This window comes from Topomyia yanbarensis, chromosome 2 (genome assembly GCF_030247195.1).
Source record: "Topomyia yanbarensis strain Yona2022 chromosome 2, ASM3024719v1, whole genome shotgun sequence".
Classification (NCBI taxonomy): Eukaryota; Metazoa; Arthropoda; class Insecta; order Diptera; family Culicidae; genus Topomyia; species Topomyia yanbarensis.
In genome coordinates this window covers 301,071,797-301,092,375 of record NC_080671.1, presented here as the reverse complement: position 1 = coordinate 301,092,375, position 20,579 = coordinate 301,071,797, and the positions used below count along the sequence as shown (strand labels likewise).

Here is a 20,579-nt window from a genome sequence, read left to right as displayed (position 1 = left end):
CTGTTAGTCAGGGATTAGACGGTCATGAATTTATGAAATTTATTCACCCCTTCACTACCTGCAGTGGGAATATTGGAAAGCATTTGTTTCTATTTTGGTACTTATTTAATTCATTGATATCCCACCCATTTGGGTGCTTTTTATTCCCCACTCGTTTTTTTTAAATCCTCCCAAGTTTCTTTTTGGTTCAAAACCAAAAGTCGTTCGTAAGCAGTTCATATAATGATCAATTTAAATAAATTTTCCTAACATCTCGGAATCGAAAAGATTAAATCTTTGAAATTACAGTTTTGCAATCTTGTCACTCTTGTTTTTTTACCACAATAACCACTCAAGATAAAAAAAAATTGAAAATATTTTCAAACAACTTTTCATGTTCTAAAGTAGGTAAAATCTCCTAGAACACAATTAGCTGCATAGCAGGTCTTCCAAAAATAAGTTTGGTCGGTGAGGTACAAGTTTTTTTTATTTTCCGGGAAATGGTATTCCGCGAGGGGCTAACCTTTTTGGCATAAAGTCATTTGGCATAAAGTCGTTTGGCATAATGCCCGTTTGGCATAAGAAAAAAATGATAGGTCGTTTGGCATAATGGTCTTTTGGCATAAAAGTCGTTTGGCATAACGGCCGTTTGGCATAAGAGCCATGTGGCATAAAGTATGAAAATACCCGTTCAAATGTTTATGGCGTTTTGATTCACTGAAATAAGTACGATTCCAAGAACTGCTCATGTTTGAAAGAAGGAATAAACTTCAGTGAGACGAAGAATATTTTTGTGTCAGATTGATTACATAGAAAACTAAAGTAAGTATGGAATTTGTGCATTGAGAATATTTGCATTTAGAACTATGTTGGTCATCTTGCATGAAAGTTAAAAAATTTGTGAAATGTCATGCAACAAAAAATCTGTAATTGTAATCTGCTAATGATAGGCTATTTTAAAACTACAGATCTCATCTCAAATCAATTAGAGGGAACGAGCGAAGAAGAACCATTGTATTAACCATTCAATTTTCAATTTGGATTGCTACAATTTTTTAACCTAACTACTTTTCATACAATATAAAATCTAATTCGAGATATATAGTATCTTGCTTTCCGAAGGTTTGTTCTTCTGACGTTTACTTTTGTTTGCTGACTAAATTGAAAAGAGGGAAAAATCTCGACTAGTTCATATTCACAAGAAGAAAAAAGCTCAAAGCAAAAAAATTAAAAGTTAAAAGCAATTTACTACATATATGTAAAAGAAGGCAAAATCTCAGACGCTTTAAGTTATTATCGAAATCAAAAACATTCGAAGAATTGACAATAGTCAGAATAATGTAAACTCTTAGAAATTCATAGTTGCATTTAAAATGAATAAAATTCAAGCAAATTTTCATGTTCAATAGAAAGTGGAAAGCTAAAGCGCAGTTGGCTGCCTAGCAGGTCTTTTAGGACAAATTCAGTGTTGACTGTAGTTTTATTGTATTTCCGGAAAATTCAGGCAATTTGTGGACAGTCGTCCAACTAATGAATTTGATTCGCTAGTTGGACCGAAAATGCATCTGGTCAAATCTTTAATTATTGTCAGTTTGATTGGCAAAATGAATTTGACATGAGATTTTGACATTCAGATCCAACTATCGGAACTCCAAATAAAAAGTGGTCCAGTCAAAAATTTACCAACCAGTGAATCACGACTGTAGTCCATATCGTGCAATGGTAATAACTGCATACCAGAAAATTACCAATTTTGTATCCTATTATTTCGGTTACATGTTAATCAAATAGACCTGAGAAATTAGGTTTAATGTCTATTATGCCAAATGGCTTTATGCCAAATGGCCATTATGCCAAATGGGCATTATGCGAAATCGTCCTTATGCCAAATGGCAATCTATCTTCAATTTTGTTTTAATCGATTATGCTAAATGACCTTTATGCCAAATGGCTTTATGCCAAATGACCACTTGAATCGCGCTATGATTATGCCAAGTGGCTTTATGCCAAATGACTTTATGCCAAACGACGTTATGCTAAATGACTTTATGCCAAATGGGCTTCCCCCATTCCGCGAAATGGTTTTCCCGGGAAATGATACATTCCGGGACATAGTTTTCCGGGAAATGATACATTCCGGGAAACGGTACATTCCGGGAAACTATATTCCGGAATATGGTACATTCCGGGAAATAGTTTTCCGGGAAGTGGTATTCCGGGGAATGACGTACAACCCGTCCAACTGCTCTTCAATATAAAGATAATTTGAAGTTGGTTTCTTTATCATAGTTCATATCTGAAATTCCTTCATCATCTTATAAGTTGGACGATATAAAATGGTTAATGAACTTAACCTAAGTCATCCGCAAATCAAACAAATCAGATCAGTATATAGTATAATGGACAGATGAAAGAAAAATTAAACCAGGTGGTACCAAATATAGTCTTGGTTAAAGTGACCAGACGTCCCGGATTAGGCGGGACAGTCCCGGATTTCGAAGTCTTGACCCGCATGGTAAAACGTTCGGGAAAGTGTCCCGCATTTGTCAAAATGATGATTTTTGTTCCAAAATCCCGAGCAAACGAAAAGCCCATAATACTCCTATGGTCATGGGTGTTTGAAATGGGTTCAAACCATGAAAACACCATCACCATGGGCCGGTAGATCCTATATAAAATACCATATGTTGGTGTATTTATGGGTTATTGAGACCATTTTATGGTGTCTTGGTGGTTGTGAATTTTGTCACAGACCATGATTAAGGTCTTTTCAAGGGACAGTTGACAGGAAACTGTTGTTGTGAGCACACGTGTTTTCACAACAATATCTGGATTGTTTTTTTTTACGAAATTCCCGGACCTAGTCCGACATACAAGTGATATTCCGATAGACGGAACCAGCAACTGCCAAAATGGCATCATCGGTTGACAAAACATTTGTCATTAACTTCAGAGTTTTACCGACAAAACTAAACTTTCCCGCAATAGCAGAATTCATTACGAAAAATCTCGCTATCGAAGCGACCCAGCTACAGCACCTGCAAGTCAGCAATGGACGTGTCTTCGTGGGCACCGACTCGACCCAAACAGCCCAGGATATAGTACAAGAACACAACATGAAACACCAGCTTGAACACGACGGAAAATCCTACAGCATCCCACTGTCAATGGAAGATGGGTCTGTTGAGGTTAGAGTTCATGATCTCCGCCCGAGCACAAGTAATAGACAACTAGCATACAGGATGCGTGAGTATGGGGAAACCATCTCAATCCGTGATGAAGTCTGGAAAGACTTTTTTCCTGGAGTTCCTAATGGAGTGAGAATAATGCGCATGAAACTCATAAAACCGATACCGTCGTATGTGATGGTGGACACGACTATGACTCTCGTCACCTACAAAGGTCAAGTCGCCACATGCAAACATTGCAACAAACGAGTTCACTATGCTCAAAAGTGCTCTGAGTATGCAAAATCACTGAAACCGAGCGTTAGCGGTCGCCTAACCCTTGCCGAAATAGTGAAAAATGGTGATAATAGACCAACTTCACAGCAGATCTTTCGCCAGCCTAAAAACGCTAGCTCCTCAGAATTAAAAAAGGGTGCACAACACCACGGATCAAATACATCGCTTGCTGGAAGTGATTCTACAATGGTGGTAGTCATCCCAAAACACATCCGAGAGAAGATGCCAGCAACAAACAATGACAATCAGCACCTCCCAAGCTACAACCGATGTTAACACCGTTAGCCTTACTAGCCCATTTGCTGGCTTCGCAGAAGATGATGATTCCATCATGGACAAAACCAGGACCATCACAGTAAACACAAAAAGACCAGCATCACCTCTTGAAAATGACAGAAAAAATAACGAAAAAAGAGTGTCTCGGACTGACACAAGGCAAGAGCAACATTCACATCACACACGTTCAATTTCACGAAACAAGCAATGAAAAGGCCATCCTGCCTGAACCAGTCTAGTCAGATCAAAAATATATATACTAGCTTCTTATTTTGCGTCGCTGCCGCAGCACTCGGCTGCAACCAAATACATCATTCAACTAACAATATGCCACCGTCAAGCACTCCCGCTACTGTTACATTGAATTGTTCGTCTATAGCCATCAACAACCGAGAGTGTCAACACAACATAACATTTTTCTCGGTAAGTTTTACGGACAGTATATGTCCCGCCGAAGTGAAATATGATACTGCCGTCTTCAGCGAATTTCGACTATCTTCAGCTGCCGTCGCTGTTACTACGTCCCGCCACCACTCACCACGTCAGCGAAAGAAAAACATCACAACACAATCTTCTGATAAAGCTGCTATACCAACCAACCTATCCTGTCGGCGTAACAAAACACTCACCATCCGAGATAATAAAGTGAACTGCTACCTGTTTCGCCACCGCCACAACAAACTGAATCTGCAAGCAACTTTTTTGGCTGCCCTGGTAAGCATTCTGGGCAGTATATGTCCCGCCGAAGTATTGTTCGATACTGCCATCCTCATCAAGTTTCCAATGCTTCCAGTCTTTTCCGCTGTCGCTGCGACCTGGTGCTACTCGTCTCATAGGCGAAATAAAAACAAACCCAAAATGCAACGTTTCCTTCATGCAGTTGCATTCATCTACTACACGAGTCGTTGGTGCAATAATAACATCATTGAACTGTTCACCGTCCGTGAAATTTTGACCAGCTACTCGCTTCAACACCGTAGCAACAAACTGTATATTAGGGTGGGGCGTTGTTATATGGAAAAACCACACGTCGCCTCCACTGCGCCAAGGAACTACTCGTGCCGACTGCAAATCAACAAAAAATGCCAAAAACTATATACAGTTGCAACCTTAGCAACCTTCAGGTCGTTCTGTCGGTGTAACAGTAAGATGCCAGCGCTCCCCGGCTGTGGTGGAATGAATCTGCTAGCAGCGGTTACAGCCTCCTCGGTAAGCATTTTGGACAGTATATGTCCCGCCGAAGCAAAATATGATACTGCCATCCTCAGCAAGATTCCACTTTTCTCAGCTATTGTTGCTACTCCCGTCTACACAAGCAGTTATGTTGGTCTCCCTGCTCCTGCCACTGCCGTGACAACATTCAGCTGGCGGTGTCAACATGTCAACGAACAGTTTTCCCACGATCGAGATGGCTGATATGAGGAGCTACAAGATTGCTACAATCAACATGAACGCAGTGACAAACGGGACAAAACTCGATGCCCTGAATACCTTTATCCGGACCGCCGAGCTAGATGTTATCCTCCTGCAGGAAGTGGCAACAACAAATCTCAACATACCAGGCTTCATCATTGAGTACAATGTAGATGAGCATAAAAGAGGAACAGCGATTGCAGCACGAAGCTTTCTATCCCTTACGCATGTTGATAGAAGCATAGACTCGAGATTAATCTGCGCACGGATCAATGACGTCACACTAATCAACGTTTACGCACCATCGGGAACGCAAAATCGAAACGCGCGGGAAAACTTCTACAACAACGTGCTACCATACTACTTCTACAACTCCACGAACCGAGTTATCATTGGTGGTGACTTCAATTCAGTTGTAAACCAAAAAGATGCTACTGGTTCAAACGCACACAGCCCAATGCTCAAACGATTCATGACCGCTTCAGGTGTAGACGATAGCTGGGAGGTTCTAAACCGCCAACACGTCGAATTTTCTTTTATTAGGTCCGATTCTGCCTCTAGGATAGATAGAATTCTCGTCACGCCGAATATGCGAGGCTGGATCCGAACTGCAAATTTTGTTGCTACAGCCTTCTCTGATCACAAAGCATACATAATCCGCACTGTTCTTCCAGCACTTGGAAATCCACCTGGTCGTGGAATATGGCGTATGCATCCGAGCTTGGTTGATGATCCAGCGGTCATTGAGGAACTACACGTGAAATGGAGGTACTGGACAAGGCATCGACGGAACTTTCGTACGTGGATTGACTGGTGGATTCAATTCGTGAAGCCAAAACTGATCGCCTTCCTTAAATGGAAATCGTCCATTCAACGGCGCTCATTCCATGATACAATAGAACTGTACTATGCCATGCTTTGTTCAGCCTATGATCGTTATTATGGCGATCCTCACCAGCTGCAAACAATAAATCACATTAAAGGAAGGATGCTCTCTCTCCAACGCAGCTATGCACATCGCACACGGTGCTGGAACGAAATCTATATAGCAGGGGAAAACACATCAATTTTTCATATAGCGAACCAGAAAAGCCGCCGGACCGAAACCTCAATAAATATACTGCAGGACGGAGTTGACACAATACGAGAGCCAAATGCGATACAGCAGAGTGTACAAGAATATTTTGTTAGATTGTACTCTTCCACTCATCCGGTCGAGAGCAACGACTTCAATCCAGCACATTGCATCCCGCGCGAAAATGAGGCCAATCAACGACTAATGAACGAAATATCTTCCGATGAGGTTCTAGAAGCAATTAAATTGAGCAGTTCACGAAAATCTCCCGGCAATGATGGTTTACCAAAGGAGTTTTATCTAAAGGCATGGCAAGTAATCGAGAGAGAGTTTACTTTTGTCATAAATGAAGCAATGACCTCTAATGCTCCCAAAAAATTTTTTGACGGCGTGCTCGTACTTGTAAGAAAGAAGAACGGTGATAATAGCGTTAAGGCATTCAGACCGATCTCGCTCCTGAATGTTGATTACAAAATATTCGCTAGAATAATAAAAAGTAGAGTTGCCCCCTTGCTTCCATTCGTGCTATCCAAACATCAAAAATGCTCCAATGGAAAGCGTAACATATTCGAAGCCACTGCTCGAATACTTGACCGCATTTGTGAGCTAAAAGCGAACCATAGAAACGGACTACTGGTTGCTTTTGACTTCGACCATGCCTTTGATAGGGTAGAGTACAGCTTCCTGACAAGTACGATGAGCAAAATGAATTTTAATCCCGAGTTGATCAACCTGCTAATTTACTGTACGAACAATAGCTTCTCAAGGGTGCTAATTAATGGCAAACTGGGAAACGAAATAAAAATAGAAAGATCGGTACGACAAGGGGATCCATTATCAATGCTTTTGTTTGTACTCTATCTGCAACCACTGCTTGATAAATTGCAAAGAGAATGTCCAAATACTGTCTTGAATGCCTACGCTGATGATATATCGATGTTTATCGACAGTGACGTCCAGTTACGAACTGTTATAAACATTTTTGAAGCATTTGCAGTTGTCTCGGGGGCAAGACTAAACACCCAGAAAACCAACGCCATAAAAATTGGTTTAATCAACTTGACACCAGAAAATGAGTGGCTGCAGATAGTGAATACAGTGAAAATCCTCGGAATACACTTTGCGGAAAATTTTTCCGAAATGGTTGATCAAAATTGGGTTGCGGTTTTACGAGGATTTCAAACGTGTATGTGGATGAACAACATAAGAAATTTGAATCTCGTACAGAAAGTTCTCTTGATTAATACATACATAACGTCGAAAATATGGTACACAGCATCAGTAATCCCCCTCCCCAACAAACACAGTGGAAAGTTTATTTCACGAATCGGCTCATTTCTGTGGTATGGGAAAAGATGGACACGGATTGCATTCGAAACTTTGATACTTCCTACGAACAGAGGTGGTTTAAACTTGCATTCACCACCCATCAAAGCCAAGGCTTTGCTAACGAACCGCATGATGCAAATGGCTTCGGACTTACCTTTTCTCTGGAGCTTTCTTGAGCACAACGCGAATCCACCCAATCTGTCAAGTGTTCCCCGAAAATACGAGCACATTCGTACAGTAGTGAAAGAATCCGCATTTCTAACCGAAGAAATCGCAAGAGCACCTTGTTCCAGCGTAATATATTCCTACTTCATAAAACAACTAAAGGAGCCTAAAATAGTGAGAGAGAATCCACTACGCGACTGGAAAATCATCTACAAAAACATCCATTCCAAATTGCTGAATTCGAGTCAACGATCTACGTGGTTCTCAGTTATACATCGCAAGCTAATCACCAATGAGCTACTACATAAAATAAACAGAAGAACCGACTCCGACTGCAGTAATTGTTCTGATCAAACCGATACCATCGAGCACCATCTGCTTCAATGTAGTGTGAACAAAGCTATTTGGATATACCAACGGAACACCTTCCTAGCGATGGATCGAAGGCTGAGCGAACTACAGCCAGAGGATTGGATCTACCCGGTTCTAAAACACCAATCAAGACGTACACGTCAACGCATATTGAAGAACTTCAGCCAGATGTTATGCTACATGACAAGTGTACCACCAGATGAGCGTACTGTAGAGGGATACAAATTTTATTTAAATTGTAACTAAATAAGAAATTATAACCAACTGGACAATAAAATTTTTACAAAAAAAAAGGGGCTATGTGGTATTTGAACCCATGAGTATTTGCTCGGGATACCCATATTGTACATTCATATTGTTCAAAAAACTCATGAAAGTTTTTAATCGTGCTGCCAAATTTTCCAATTACGTGGGCAATGTGCAAAATGAGCCAATTTATCCTGATTGTCACAGTGCCCTTTTCGACTTCTAATATGACCCAGGTCATGAATCCTTACGAAAAGAGTCTTGAAAACATCCCGCATTCGTCTTGAAAACATCTGGTCACTTTAGTCTTGGTCTAAAATGTCTTCCTTTTTTCACGTGGATCTTGTGGAGTTGGAGTATTCCGAGTATTCTGAAGATTTTTGACGATAGCCTGTTCGATAACTCATAGCGTAATCTAGTGTACCATATTGCAGAATACATTCTTAAGAGGGCTGGATGTTGTTGGTTCGAATCAAAACTTGTCGAAAGTAAACAAAGTTCATTTCATATCGTCAAACTGGCGCGGTGAAATCCTTTGAATTCAACGTGCTGGAGCGTTGCCAAAAATTTTTATTTGCCAGATAAAATTTTAGGAAACTTCCTAGTTAAACACAGCCGGAATGGCTAGCTGGTTCGAATTCATATTCCGGTTCCAGTGACACAACCGATTCTAGTTAGAATCGGTTGTGTTACTGGTGTCGGAAAACGAATTAGAACCAGCTAGAATTCCGGCTTCTTTACAACTTTACTGCTTTCCGGTAACCATCCGATACCCTTCAGGAAACTCTGTTTAAGGGGTACCATGTCGATGCGGCTTAGACGCATAACTGAGGACTAGGAACCGAAGCGGCGCAAAGCCGCCGGACGAGGTGGTCATCGACCCGCCGTCGGAAGAAAGCGAACCTGTGATCCACTTGTTTGCCCGACTTACTCAAACATAGGGGCTATCCCTAGTTTTAGTTCGACTGAGCGGTAACGAAGTCGGACAGCACGCGCAAAAGCGATGTGACGTAGCCACATTGGGTGGTGGAAACAAAATAAAATTGGCAGCGCTAGCAAAATGTAAATGATTCGAGCCAATAATATGGGCCCCTTAAGAGTGTCCCGAAAAACTATACTGTTTGTGAGGCATGCTTTACACCATGTATTAGTACGATCCCACTTTAAATCAGTTTACAAAGTATACTATATTTAAAGATTTTAGTGGGGAAGCACTATTGTATCTAACGAAAGTTGTTTATTTGGGGGTGGGCGTAGCGTAATTGGTAAATCGATTGCCTTGTACGCAGCGCACCTGGGTTCGAATCCCGAGGGAATCCAGAGGGATTCGTCTTTACGTCTTTACGCGCAATGTAAACATAAGGCAAACGTCGTATGGGCCGGTTTTTTTACTTTCATTTTTTTGCCGATACGACGTAGCATTTGAAAATTAAAAATTGCTTTTTTTTGAATTCTTATTAGTTTTGTGCAGCTTTGTGATTACTTTATTGGTAGGTAATCAGCGTATTGCAATGTACAACAGGTAGGTTACTATTTTTTTCGCTCCGTGAGTGGTGTCGGGGTATAATATTGTTTATCGTTCCAGTACACTATAATTTTCGGTTGGGAAGGAATGGTAATTATTTCTCTGCAAAAGCATGAGATGTTTTATTCGAAAAACAATTACGAGAATAATTGATTTTTCAAGGACGTAGGTAAAATGACATATTCATTTAAAAAATCGGACATAGGTCCCTTTTACATAAGTGTATGTACAGTTGTAAAAATAATAATAAAAATGTCGCTTACGACATTTTGTTACGCGCGTATCTCAACATCGAAGCGGTTCTAATATTTGTGTTTATACGACCGTGGGAAATCAAAAGGACGTATTCGTCGTTTGAAAAAATATGGTTAGTAAAACGTGTACGACGTTTTTTTAATTTAATTAATAATGTTGTAGCCTGCCGTTTTTGGAGAATCCTATTCGCGTGATACGATAGTAAGGTTCGAAAAGAGTGGTATAGGGTAGATAACTCATTTTGTTTACTTTTGTCGCTTACGGCCTTTTGAAAACCTACCCGAGAAGTAAACAACGTAACAACGTTTGGTGTACTGATTCATCAAACTTGTTTTATTATGTTTGTCAAACAATATTAAGCGTAACGTCCGGTAACACATCAATGCAAATATTTGATGAAAAAATTTTGTTAAACAGTTGATCTCGTGTACTGGCCTTGTCAAATTTGTTTGTTAAACATGTTTATTTGATCAAATTTTGCTTCATCAAATATTTCACGTTATGACAGTGTAGCTCAACACTCACCATCGAAGCCCAGTGTACTATGTTTGGGTGACTTTTTTTTGTAAAAATTTATTGTCCAGTCTCTTATTATTACTTATTTAGTTACATTGTAAATAAAATTTATATCCATTTACAGTTTTTTGGTTCGTTGGTGTACTGGTCATGTAACATAACTTCTGGGAGAATTCCTTCAGTATCAGCTGGCGTGTCCGTCTGGATTGGTGTTGGAGAACTGGGTAGATCCAATCCTCAGGTTGTAGTTGTATTGGCCGTCGATCAATCGCTACGAAGACGTTCCGTTGGTATACCCAGATAGTTTTGTTTTCGCTACATTGAAGAAGGTGATGCTCGATGCTATCTGTTTGATCAGGACAAATACTGCAGTCGGCGTCGGCTCGTCTATTCATTTTGTAGAGTAGCTCGTTGGTAATTATCTTGCGATGAACAACTGAATACCACGCAGATCGTTGATCCGATTTTAGCAGCTTGGAGTGGATGTGTCTAAATACTTTCTTCCAGTCGCGTAGTGGATTCTCCCTCACTATTTTCGGTTCCTTTAGTTGTTTTAGGAAGCTGCAGTATATTATACTGGAGCTAGGCGTTCTTGCGATTTCATCAGTTAGAAAAGCAGATTCTTGCACCACTGTTCGAATGTGTTCGTATTTCCGGGGTATGGTCAGTAGATTTGGGGAATTGGCGTTGTGTTCTAAGAAACTCCAAAGAAAAGGGAGATCTGAAGCGATTTGTATCATTCGAGTTGTCAACAGAGCCTTGGCTTTGATCGGTGGTGAATGTAGATTTAACCCTCCTCTGTCTTTAGGAAGTATCAGCGTTTCGAAAGCTATCCTGGTCCATCTTTTCCCATACCATAGAAATGATCCAATTCTCGAGATAAACTTTCCACTATGCTTGTTTGGAAGTGGAATTACAGATACTGTGTACCATAGCTTCGATGTTATGTAAGTATTTATCAAAATGACTTTTTGTACGAGATTCAGATTTCGGACGTTGTTCATCCACATACACGTTTGGAACCCTCGTAAAACCGCAGCCCAATTGCGGTCAACTGTGTCGGAGAAGTCTTCAGCAAAATGTATTCCGAGGATTTTCACTGTGTTTTGTATCTGCAACCACTCATTTTGTGGTGTCAAGTTTATCAGACCGATCCTTATGGCTTTAGTTTTCTGGGTGTTTATTCTTGCCCCAGAAACAAATCCGAATGCTTCAAAGGTGTTTAGAACAGCTCGCACCTGATAGTCACTGCCGAGAAACATAGAAATATCATCAGCGTAGGCGTTCAAAACAGCATGTGGAAATTCTCTGTGCAGTGTATCAAGCAGTGGTTGCAAATAGATTACAAACAAAAGCATTGATAGTGGATCCCCTTGTCGTACCGATCTCTCTATTTTTATTTCATTTCCCAGTTTGCCATTGATAAGCGCCCTTGAAAAACTATTGTTTGTACAGTACATTAGAAGGTTAACCAGATCAGGATTGAAATTCATTTTTGCCATGGTGCTTGCCAGGAAGTTGTACTCTACCCTATCAAAAGCATGGTCGAAATCAAAAGCAACCAGCAGTGCATTCCCACGTCTCGCTTTCAGTTCACAACAGCGGTCAAGTATCCGAGCAGTGGCTTCAAATATGTTACGCTTCCCATTGGACCATTTTTGATGTTTTGATAGCACCAATGGGAGCAAGGGATTAATTCTGTTTTTAATTATTCTAGCGAATATTTTGTAGTCCACATTCAGGAGTGAAATCGGTCTGAAAGCTTTGATCGCCCTTCTTTTTCCTAACAAGCACTAGTACTCCATCAAAGAATTCTTTAGGAGCATTAGAGGACATTGCTTCGTTGATGACAAAAGTAAACTCTCTCTCAATCACTTGCCATGCCTTTAGGTAGAACTCTTTTGGCAAGCCGTCGTTGCCGGGTGATTTCCGTGAGCTGCTCGATTTGATTGCTTGTAGAATTTCGCCTGAAGAAATTTCATCCATTACTCGCTGATTGTCCTCATTTTCACTCGGGATGCGCTGTGTTGGGTTGAAGTCGTCGTTCTCGACCGGGTGCGTGGAAGGGTATAAGCTAACAAAGTATTCTTGCACACTCTGGTGTATCGCATTTGGCTCTCGTATTGTATCATCTCCATTCTGCAGTATATTAATCGAGGTTTCGGTTCGTCGGCTCTTCTGGTTTGCTATGTGAAAAATTGATGTGTTTTCTCCTGCTATGTATATTTCGTTCCAGCACCGCGTGCGATGTGCATAGCTACGCTGTAAAGAGAGCATCCGTCCTTTAATGTGATTGATTGTTTCTAGTTGACGGGGATCGCCATAATACCGATCATATGCTGAGCGAAGTATGGCGTAGTACAATTCCATTGTATCATGGAATGAGCGCCTTTGAATGGACGATTTCCATTTTAGGAAGGAGATCAGTTTAGGTTTCACGAATTGAATCCACCAGTCTACCCAAGTACGATAATTTCGTCGATGTCTTGTCCAGTATCCCCATTTCACGTGCCGTTCCTCAATGACCGCTGGATCATCAACCAGGCTTGGATGCATACGCCATCTTCCCCGACCAGGTGGATTTCCAAGTGTTGGAAGAACAGTGCGAATTATGTATGCTTTGTGGTCTGAAAAAGCCGTTGCAGCAAAATTTGCGGTTCGAATCCATTCTCGCATATTCGGTGTGACAAGAATCCTATCTATCCTAGAGGCAGAGTCCGATCTGATAAAGGAGAATTCAACATGCTGGCGGTTTAAAAGCTCCCAGCTGTCGTCTACACCTGAGGCAGTCATGAATCGTTTTAGCATTGGACTATGCGCGTTTGAACCAGTAGCATCTTTTTGGTTTACTACGGAATTGAAATCACCACCAATGATGACAGTGTTCGTAGCATTATAGAAGTAGTATGGTAAAACTGTGTTGTAGACATTTTCCCTTGCGTTGCGATTTTGAGTTACCGATGCTGCGTACACATTAATGAAAGTTACGCCATTGATCCGTGCACTGATTAACCTTGAATCCATGCTTCTGTCTACATGGGTGAAGGTGAGAAAACTTCGTGCTGCAATCGCTGTTCCTCTTTTGTGCTAGCCTATATTGTACTCAATGATGAAGCCTGGTATGTTGAGATGTATCGTTGCCACTTCCTGCAGGAAAATGATTCAGTTCAGCGGATCGGATGAATGAATTCAGGGCGTCGAGCTTTGTCCCATTTGTCACTGCGTTCATGTTGATTGTAGCAATCTTGTAGCTCCTCATGTCAGCCATTTGATCGTTGAGAAGACGGCTCGTTGACATGTTTGCGCCACCAGCTGAGCGTTGTCACCATAGCTGCGACACGAGAACCAGCGGAGCAGCTTGAGCAGGCGGCTGGGAAAGTTAAAATCATGCTGAGGATGGCAGCATCATATGTTGCTTCGGCGGGACATATACTGTCCAGAATGCTTACCGAGGAAGCTGGAAACGCGGCTGGCATATTCGTTTTTTGTAGAGTTTCCTGACAGCTGGCGGCCGTTTGCAGATACAATGTACGGTTACCCCGGCAGGACGGGTAGCTGATGGGTGCCGTTTCGGATACGCCGTGAGCTGGGAGAGGTAGAAGGAGGGAAGCGAAAGTCGCTACTTGCACATCCGTCTTGTTGATGCGGTGTTGAGACGAAGAGCTAGTCAGAATTTGTCCGACGCCGGATATTTGATAATTGTTGAGTGTAACTGCAGTAACGAAACGCTGCAGACTGCATTTTTTTTCGCCGACACGACGAATGGCAGCAGGGTTTAGCTGCAGCGGGTAAAGCTGAGAACGGTGGAAACTTGCTAAGGGTGGTAGTATCTTGTGTTGCTTCGACGGGACATATACTGTCCAAAATGCTTACCGTGGAAACTGGCGACGCGGCTGACATTTTCGTTTTATGCAGGGTGCCATCACAGCCGGCGGAGGCTTGCGTACGTTTTCCCCGACTGGACAGATAGTCGCTGGGTGGCGTTTCGGTGGCGCGGTGAGTATGGAGAGATGGAAACAGGGAATCGAAGGATGCTGCTTTCACATCCAGTATGTTGCTGCTGCAGACGGCGAAGCTAATCGAATTTTGCCTGACGACGAGCGCTTGCGTAATCATTTTATTGTTACACAATCGAGATGGATAGCTGATGGGTGCAGTGAAGTAACACTGTATTCTGTATTTGTTTCTGTTTCGCCGACACGACGAATAGCAGCAGGGCTTGGCGGCAGCGGGGGAAGCTGGGAACGGTGGAGACTTGCTGAGGGTGGTAGTATCATTTGTTGCTTCGGCGGGACATATACTGCCCAAGATGCTTACCAGGACAGCCAAAATTTCTGCTTCCAGATACAATTTGTTATTTCGGTGTTGAGACGCATAGCAGGTCGATTTTTCATCACGAACTGTGAATGTGTGCAGGGGCATTTCATTGTTGAACCGACGGGGCAGGTCAGAGGATTGCACTGTGATGACTTTTCTGCTGCGCCGGCAGAGTGAGGAGATGCAGGATACAACAACGTCGACAGCAGCTGATAATGATCGAAATTTGCGAGGCAGTTGACAACGGTTCATCGGTGGCGGGAGCAGGTAATAAGTTTGCACTTTTTTTCTTGTTGTTTTGATGAAATCGGCGAGGACCGGGTACAGCAGCAGATGCACAAGCGAGGAAGATGCAGTTGGCACATTAATTTGTTTGTTGTTGCTGAGATGAGGCTGGTTCAGGGTAGTTTTTCTATTTACTGTTTGTTGCGCGAAGACGATCGTGCGTGATGTGGATCTAGCCGTGTGTCATTCCGGGACGGTCTTTTTTCGTTGTTTCTTCTTTCATTTTCGAGAGGCGATGCTGATCTTTTTGAACTCACTGTGCTGGTTTTGATTTTGTCTGCAGTCGGATCGTCGCTTTCGTCTGTGAAGCCGGCAAATGGACTCGTAACGTTCACGATTTGACAATCGTTTGCAGTTTGGGATGTACTGGTTGTTTCTGTTTGTTGCTGATTTCTGTTCTCAGGTGTGCTTTGAATTGGCTCGACCACCATAGCGATATCACTTCCAGCCAACGAGATATTTGACCCGTGGTGAGATGTGCCCTCTTTTAAGCCTGCGGAGCCAACAGTGTTTGGTTGACGAAAAGTCTGCTGCGAGAGTGACCGACCGTCGCCGTTTTTCACGATTTCGGCCAGTGTTAACCGACCGCTGACGCTCGGCTTCAGAGATTTTGCATACTCAGAGCACTTTTGAGCATAGTGAACTCGTCGATTGCAATGTTTGCATGTGGCGACTTGACCTTTGTAGGTTATGAGAGTCATAGTCGTGTCCATCATCACATATGACGGTATCGGTTTTACAAGTTTCATGCGCATAATTCTCACTCCATTTGGTAAACCAGGGAAAAAATCTTTCCAGACTTCATCGCGGATTGAGATAGTTTCACCATACTCACGCATCCGGTATGCTAGCTGTCTGTTACTTGTGCTCGGGCGGAGGTCATGAACTCTAACCTCAATAGATCCATCTTCCATTGACAGTGGAATGCTGTAGGATTTTCCATCGTGTTCTAGCTGGTGTTTCATGTTGTGCTCTTGTACAATGTCCTGTGCTGTTTGAGCGGAATCGGTGCCCACGAAGACACGTCCATTGCTGACTTGCAGGTGCTGTAACTTAGTCGCTTCGATAGCGAGATTTTTTGTTATAAACTCGGCGATTGCGGGAAGATTTAGTTTGTTCGGTACAACTTTAAAGTTGATGACAAACGTTTTGTCAACCGATGATGCCATTCTGGCAGTTGCTGGTTCCGAATAACGGAATTTAGTTTGATATAATATGCTGGACTAAGTCCGCAAAATTCGTTAAAGAAAAAACTATTATAGCTGTCTTCAAAAAAACGTGTGCTCACGACAACAGTTTGTTGTCAACTGAAACTTACTAACATACTGAAGTTTTTCATCCAGTGCGGTGAAGAGCTTTACTTTCTCGCGAGCGGTTTGAGCTTTTCGTGAGTTTAACTGACCTGCTGTTTGTTTTTGTGCTGTCGACAAGACAAAGGCCAACCGCAAATTACCGACTATATATGGGGAACGTGCTATTATTATTCTGTATCCCCAAAGCCCACAGTTATGGAATAAACCTAGGAAATTTTGAAATATTGCAAATCTGTCGTCGCTTGAAAAAACATATTGAGCTGTCGGAAAAATTGGGCAGATATCTGTCCTAGCACTTACCTCTCCAAACATTTCGACGATTGAACCCACGAATGGATCAACCTTTGCGTCGATCCGGTCGTTGTCTGGTTTCGTAGAATCATAGATGTCCAAATCGCCCTTATTAAACAGCAATGCTTCTATGTTGTTGTAAAGTGTCGACAACACCGGATTTTCAAATTGTGAAGGATGGTATTTAAACTTGATCTTCTTCGTGACCGACTTGAAGATATTAATTTGTTCCTGGGTAACCTCTGGACACGTTCGCTCGAAAGCTTCCAGCTTCCTAATATCGGCTAAAAGACGAGAGAAATAAGTATAGATTCCGTTGAATTTTCCATCATGACCATTAATTACCAGCATATGGAATGAACTCAATTCTAAACCCGCTATGGCGATAAGGTTCTCCATCATCATCGTAGCTAGCTTCTTGTGGAATCAGAGCAACCAGTCTACGGAAGAATATGCATAGATTACTAGACCACGTATTAACCTTTTAAGAATTTTGCGCTAGAATCCTACTTACTTTGACGGTTGTTTTCGCCTCATTGTTAACATACAATACACAGCTTTTTGTTTAATGAGACACTTTTCATAAAGAGCTCGGAAAAGCAAGGTGGAACCGGTAACATTTTTTTCATCCGGATACAGAAACAGTGAACTTCGTATGTGATTTGTCAAAAATATTTTTGAAAGCTGTTTGAACCCCAATAATTGTAAACCTGGCTGAAGCATTTGTTTCATATTTGTAACCTCATCTACGGTGAATCTTATTTTTTCACCCCCTATTGCCTGAACTTTTCTGCAATGCACGTTTTTTAATAAATTTAATGAAAAATATAAAAGGGTTTACCTTTGATCGCCAGGTAGCAGGGGTTTGTTCGAAGCATTGTCACTGTTTTCTTCCGTAGATACTATCTGGTGAGACCGTTTGGATACAACAACTTCGTTTGAATCTCTTAAGATTGTCTCTTTCTTCGGGAAACGAGTTTTCCTGAAATAAATATATTAACATTGGCAAGCGTCTTAGTAGATCCCAACGTGGTTCTTTAGAATATGAGATTAAAAATAGTATTATGAGACATGTCAAAGAAAATTATGTAGATAAGACAGCGAATCTATACCGTTTATTCAAAACGTCATATCTAACAAATGATCGGTGTTAAGCCAGACCGGACTAAGTCGCAAAACATAAAAAACGAGACACTGATAACATTTAATACAGAATTTCTTCAGCTACATTTGACTTTTGCCAGATTTGAAATATGTAACAAAAAGCAAGAATTATGGCAAAAAGTATTTTACAATTACCATGTAAAGGATGCTGCGATCCAAACTTTAAACTCGTTTATCTCGAAATCAATAAATTGTTAGTTAGTCCGGTCTGACTTAACACCGACCAAATGTAAACAAGCTGAGTTTATTATGCCAAATAAAAGCTAAGCATTGATTCTTTATCATCTACAAATAATAGAGAAAAAAAAATCTCTTTACATGTTAATTTAATCTTAAGTCAAAATGTCACATATAGTGGACCAAAGTTTTGCTAACATTGTGATGTTTTGCCAAGTCGACTGTAGTTAGTATCTTTTTCAAATGCCAAACCTCTTATCTACACTCTCTATTGCAATACAGCACATGAAATATATCACATCTATACATAAGTCCGTCTGTAAAAACGTCATATTAAAATGTGCCATCTACAAACGGTGTTGCCAAGACCACATATGTAAAAGAGCATAATACTAAAAACGATCGGCAAAATGCAATAAAATAATTGGTATCAATTATCTTCGCATAATATTCGCGAAAAATATGTTGATTATACGGTCCTGCAATGAGTAAATGTAGAAGTGATGGTAGAAGTAATAGCCTTCTGCTTTATTAAATAAATTTAAAAGATGCAACGAAATTTTTGCACGCGATTTTCTCCGTTTGACGTCTCTGTTAGATATGATGTAATGAAAAACAGCTCTAGAAATATGTTAAATAGACCTGAATCACTTCTCAAATTATAACAGCATTAGATAATCACATTACACTACGCTTGTGTAATGTCATGTCACTACTGTAGTAACATCGATATAGTCACTGGTATAGTCATGTCATGTAACGCGAGCTACTTTTATACTGGTGTAAAAAGTCAGCATATTTGCCGTCAAATTTAAATTTTAATGTTTTATTAGATTACTAACCTCGAAAGAGAATATACATTCACACCGAATGCAACGTCGTCAGAAAGGTGAAATTTTAGGTGTGACAAAGCCTTTTTCCGAAAATCTTGTCGAAAAATTCTATTCAATAAACGTTCTCGAGACTCCTGATATTGTGGAAAATTGAACTCATTGGGACTTTCGTTAGCAAGTGTGCAAAGAAATTCCTAAGAACATAAAACATGCACGTCTGCAAAACCGGAAGTAATTCTAGTTTTGGTACATACTTGGTAAAACTTAGATCCATCAAATGCTTCGGATAATGGAACAAGAACTACATTGACATCGAGTTGTTGCAAGTCCTTTGCTTTTACGAAACTCTGCTGATATTCGTAAGTTCCAGCGACGTGTGGCTCGTCGTTAGTTGTAAATAATACAATACTCGATTGTTCCAGTTTGTAACCACATCTAGTAAACATCCTGGTGCAAAGCCACAACGTATCTGTCAGATTGGTATCTAATAAAAATAAATGTTGCTGTTTCAATAATACACAAATGCATTGTTCAAAGCACTACTTTGCGAATGACCAAATTTGCGATCGAAATCGAAACAGTCATCCGATTCACGTAAATTCAAAACCATTCGAATCGATTCAGCCGATGGATTTGATAGCGGCATAAAAACAGCGGTTTGCTTTGGAACCACAAGTCCTGTTTCAAGCTCAATCTCATCCGGAGGAGGCGGACTGTGTTCTGTATTGTAAAAGACAATACCTACCTAAAATATTTTCAATTATTAATACATAAGCAAATCGTCGGTAAATACACATTGGTATACTAAATCCTTTTCACTATTGATAATCTTATTCCTCATCATAGCTTCAACTAATTCCATAGTCTCTTTAAAACTATTTATCCCATCAGGACGATCAGAAAACATATAATCGGCACAGTCGATCAGTGCCAGAATGCCTTCCCTTCCACCAAAAGATATTTCCTGGCTAGCATCCTCGTCATCTGAATGATCAGGATTCCAATACATTTTGGTTTCAAACTTAAATGAAACAAAGTATATACTTTATTTGCGTATCTATAAACAATCGATTTAATATATTGAGAAAATCTGACAAAATTAAATAAACTCAATACTCACAGCATACGACACGATTATACCTGTCTGTACTGTTAAAAATTGGCGCCTCAGTCATGACCTACACGCTCATTCAAAACTACTCAAAATTTGAGTTCAGAGCACTCAATTTCAAAAATAGAGGCAGTCTGTCAAAAAATGAGTTTCAATTTGAGTAGAATTAACTCAACTGGTGAGTAACCATTAAATTTTTAAAGCTTCGGGTGAAAAAAATAGTTATTCTCAAGTAAAAGAGCATGGAGTTTAACGCCGAATAAAACCATTATAAAAGATCATGCCTCGAAACTAGTAGCTGTAGAGTCGAAGCGGAACATTCAGGAAACTAAAAGGTAGGTTTCTCTGAGTTTTGTTTTTATTCAAATCTAAATCTTTTTCTTGTTTTTATAGTTTAAGCCATTAATACGAAGTGCCGATTGGCATGAAAGAGATGTCCAAAACGTCGTCGGATTATATTTCCGGACATAGCT

At 40.8% G+C, this 20,579-nt stretch overlaps 1 protein-coding gene across 4 annotated transcripts in view; it reads right to left on the bottom strand.

The window, feature by feature from the left end:
* The window catches only part of LOC131683378 (ATP-dependent DNA helicase 2 subunit 1), a 77,257-nt gene extending 57,072 nt beyond the window's left edge, over positions 1-20,185 (bottom strand). Inside the window, exons 1-9 of one of the 4 annotated variants that reach the window (XM_058965298.1) lie at positions 20,116-20,185; positions 19,801-20,052; positions 19,539-19,740; positions 19,250-19,479; positions 19,005-19,189; positions 17,663-17,803; positions 17,336-17,611; positions 17,167-17,261; positions 16,831-17,105 (exon numbers count right to left, since the gene is read on the bottom strand). In XM_058965298.1, the coding sequence (XP_058821281.1) occupies positions 16,831-17,105; positions 17,167-17,261; positions 17,336-17,611; positions 17,663-17,803; positions 19,005-19,189; positions 19,250-19,479; positions 19,539-19,740; positions 19,801-20,004 (1,608 nt within the window). In that variant the 5' untranslated portion in view covers positions 20,005-20,052; positions 20,116-20,185. Of the gene's footprint in view, positions 1-16,830; positions 17,106-17,166; positions 17,262-17,335; positions 17,612-17,662; positions 17,804-19,004; positions 19,190-19,249; positions 19,480-19,538; positions 20,053-20,115 lie in introns of those variants that run through there. The other 3 variants (XM_058965300.1, XM_058965297.1, XM_058965301.1) reach the window with 3 other exon arrangements.
* Positions 20,186-20,579: the final 394 nt, after the last annotated feature.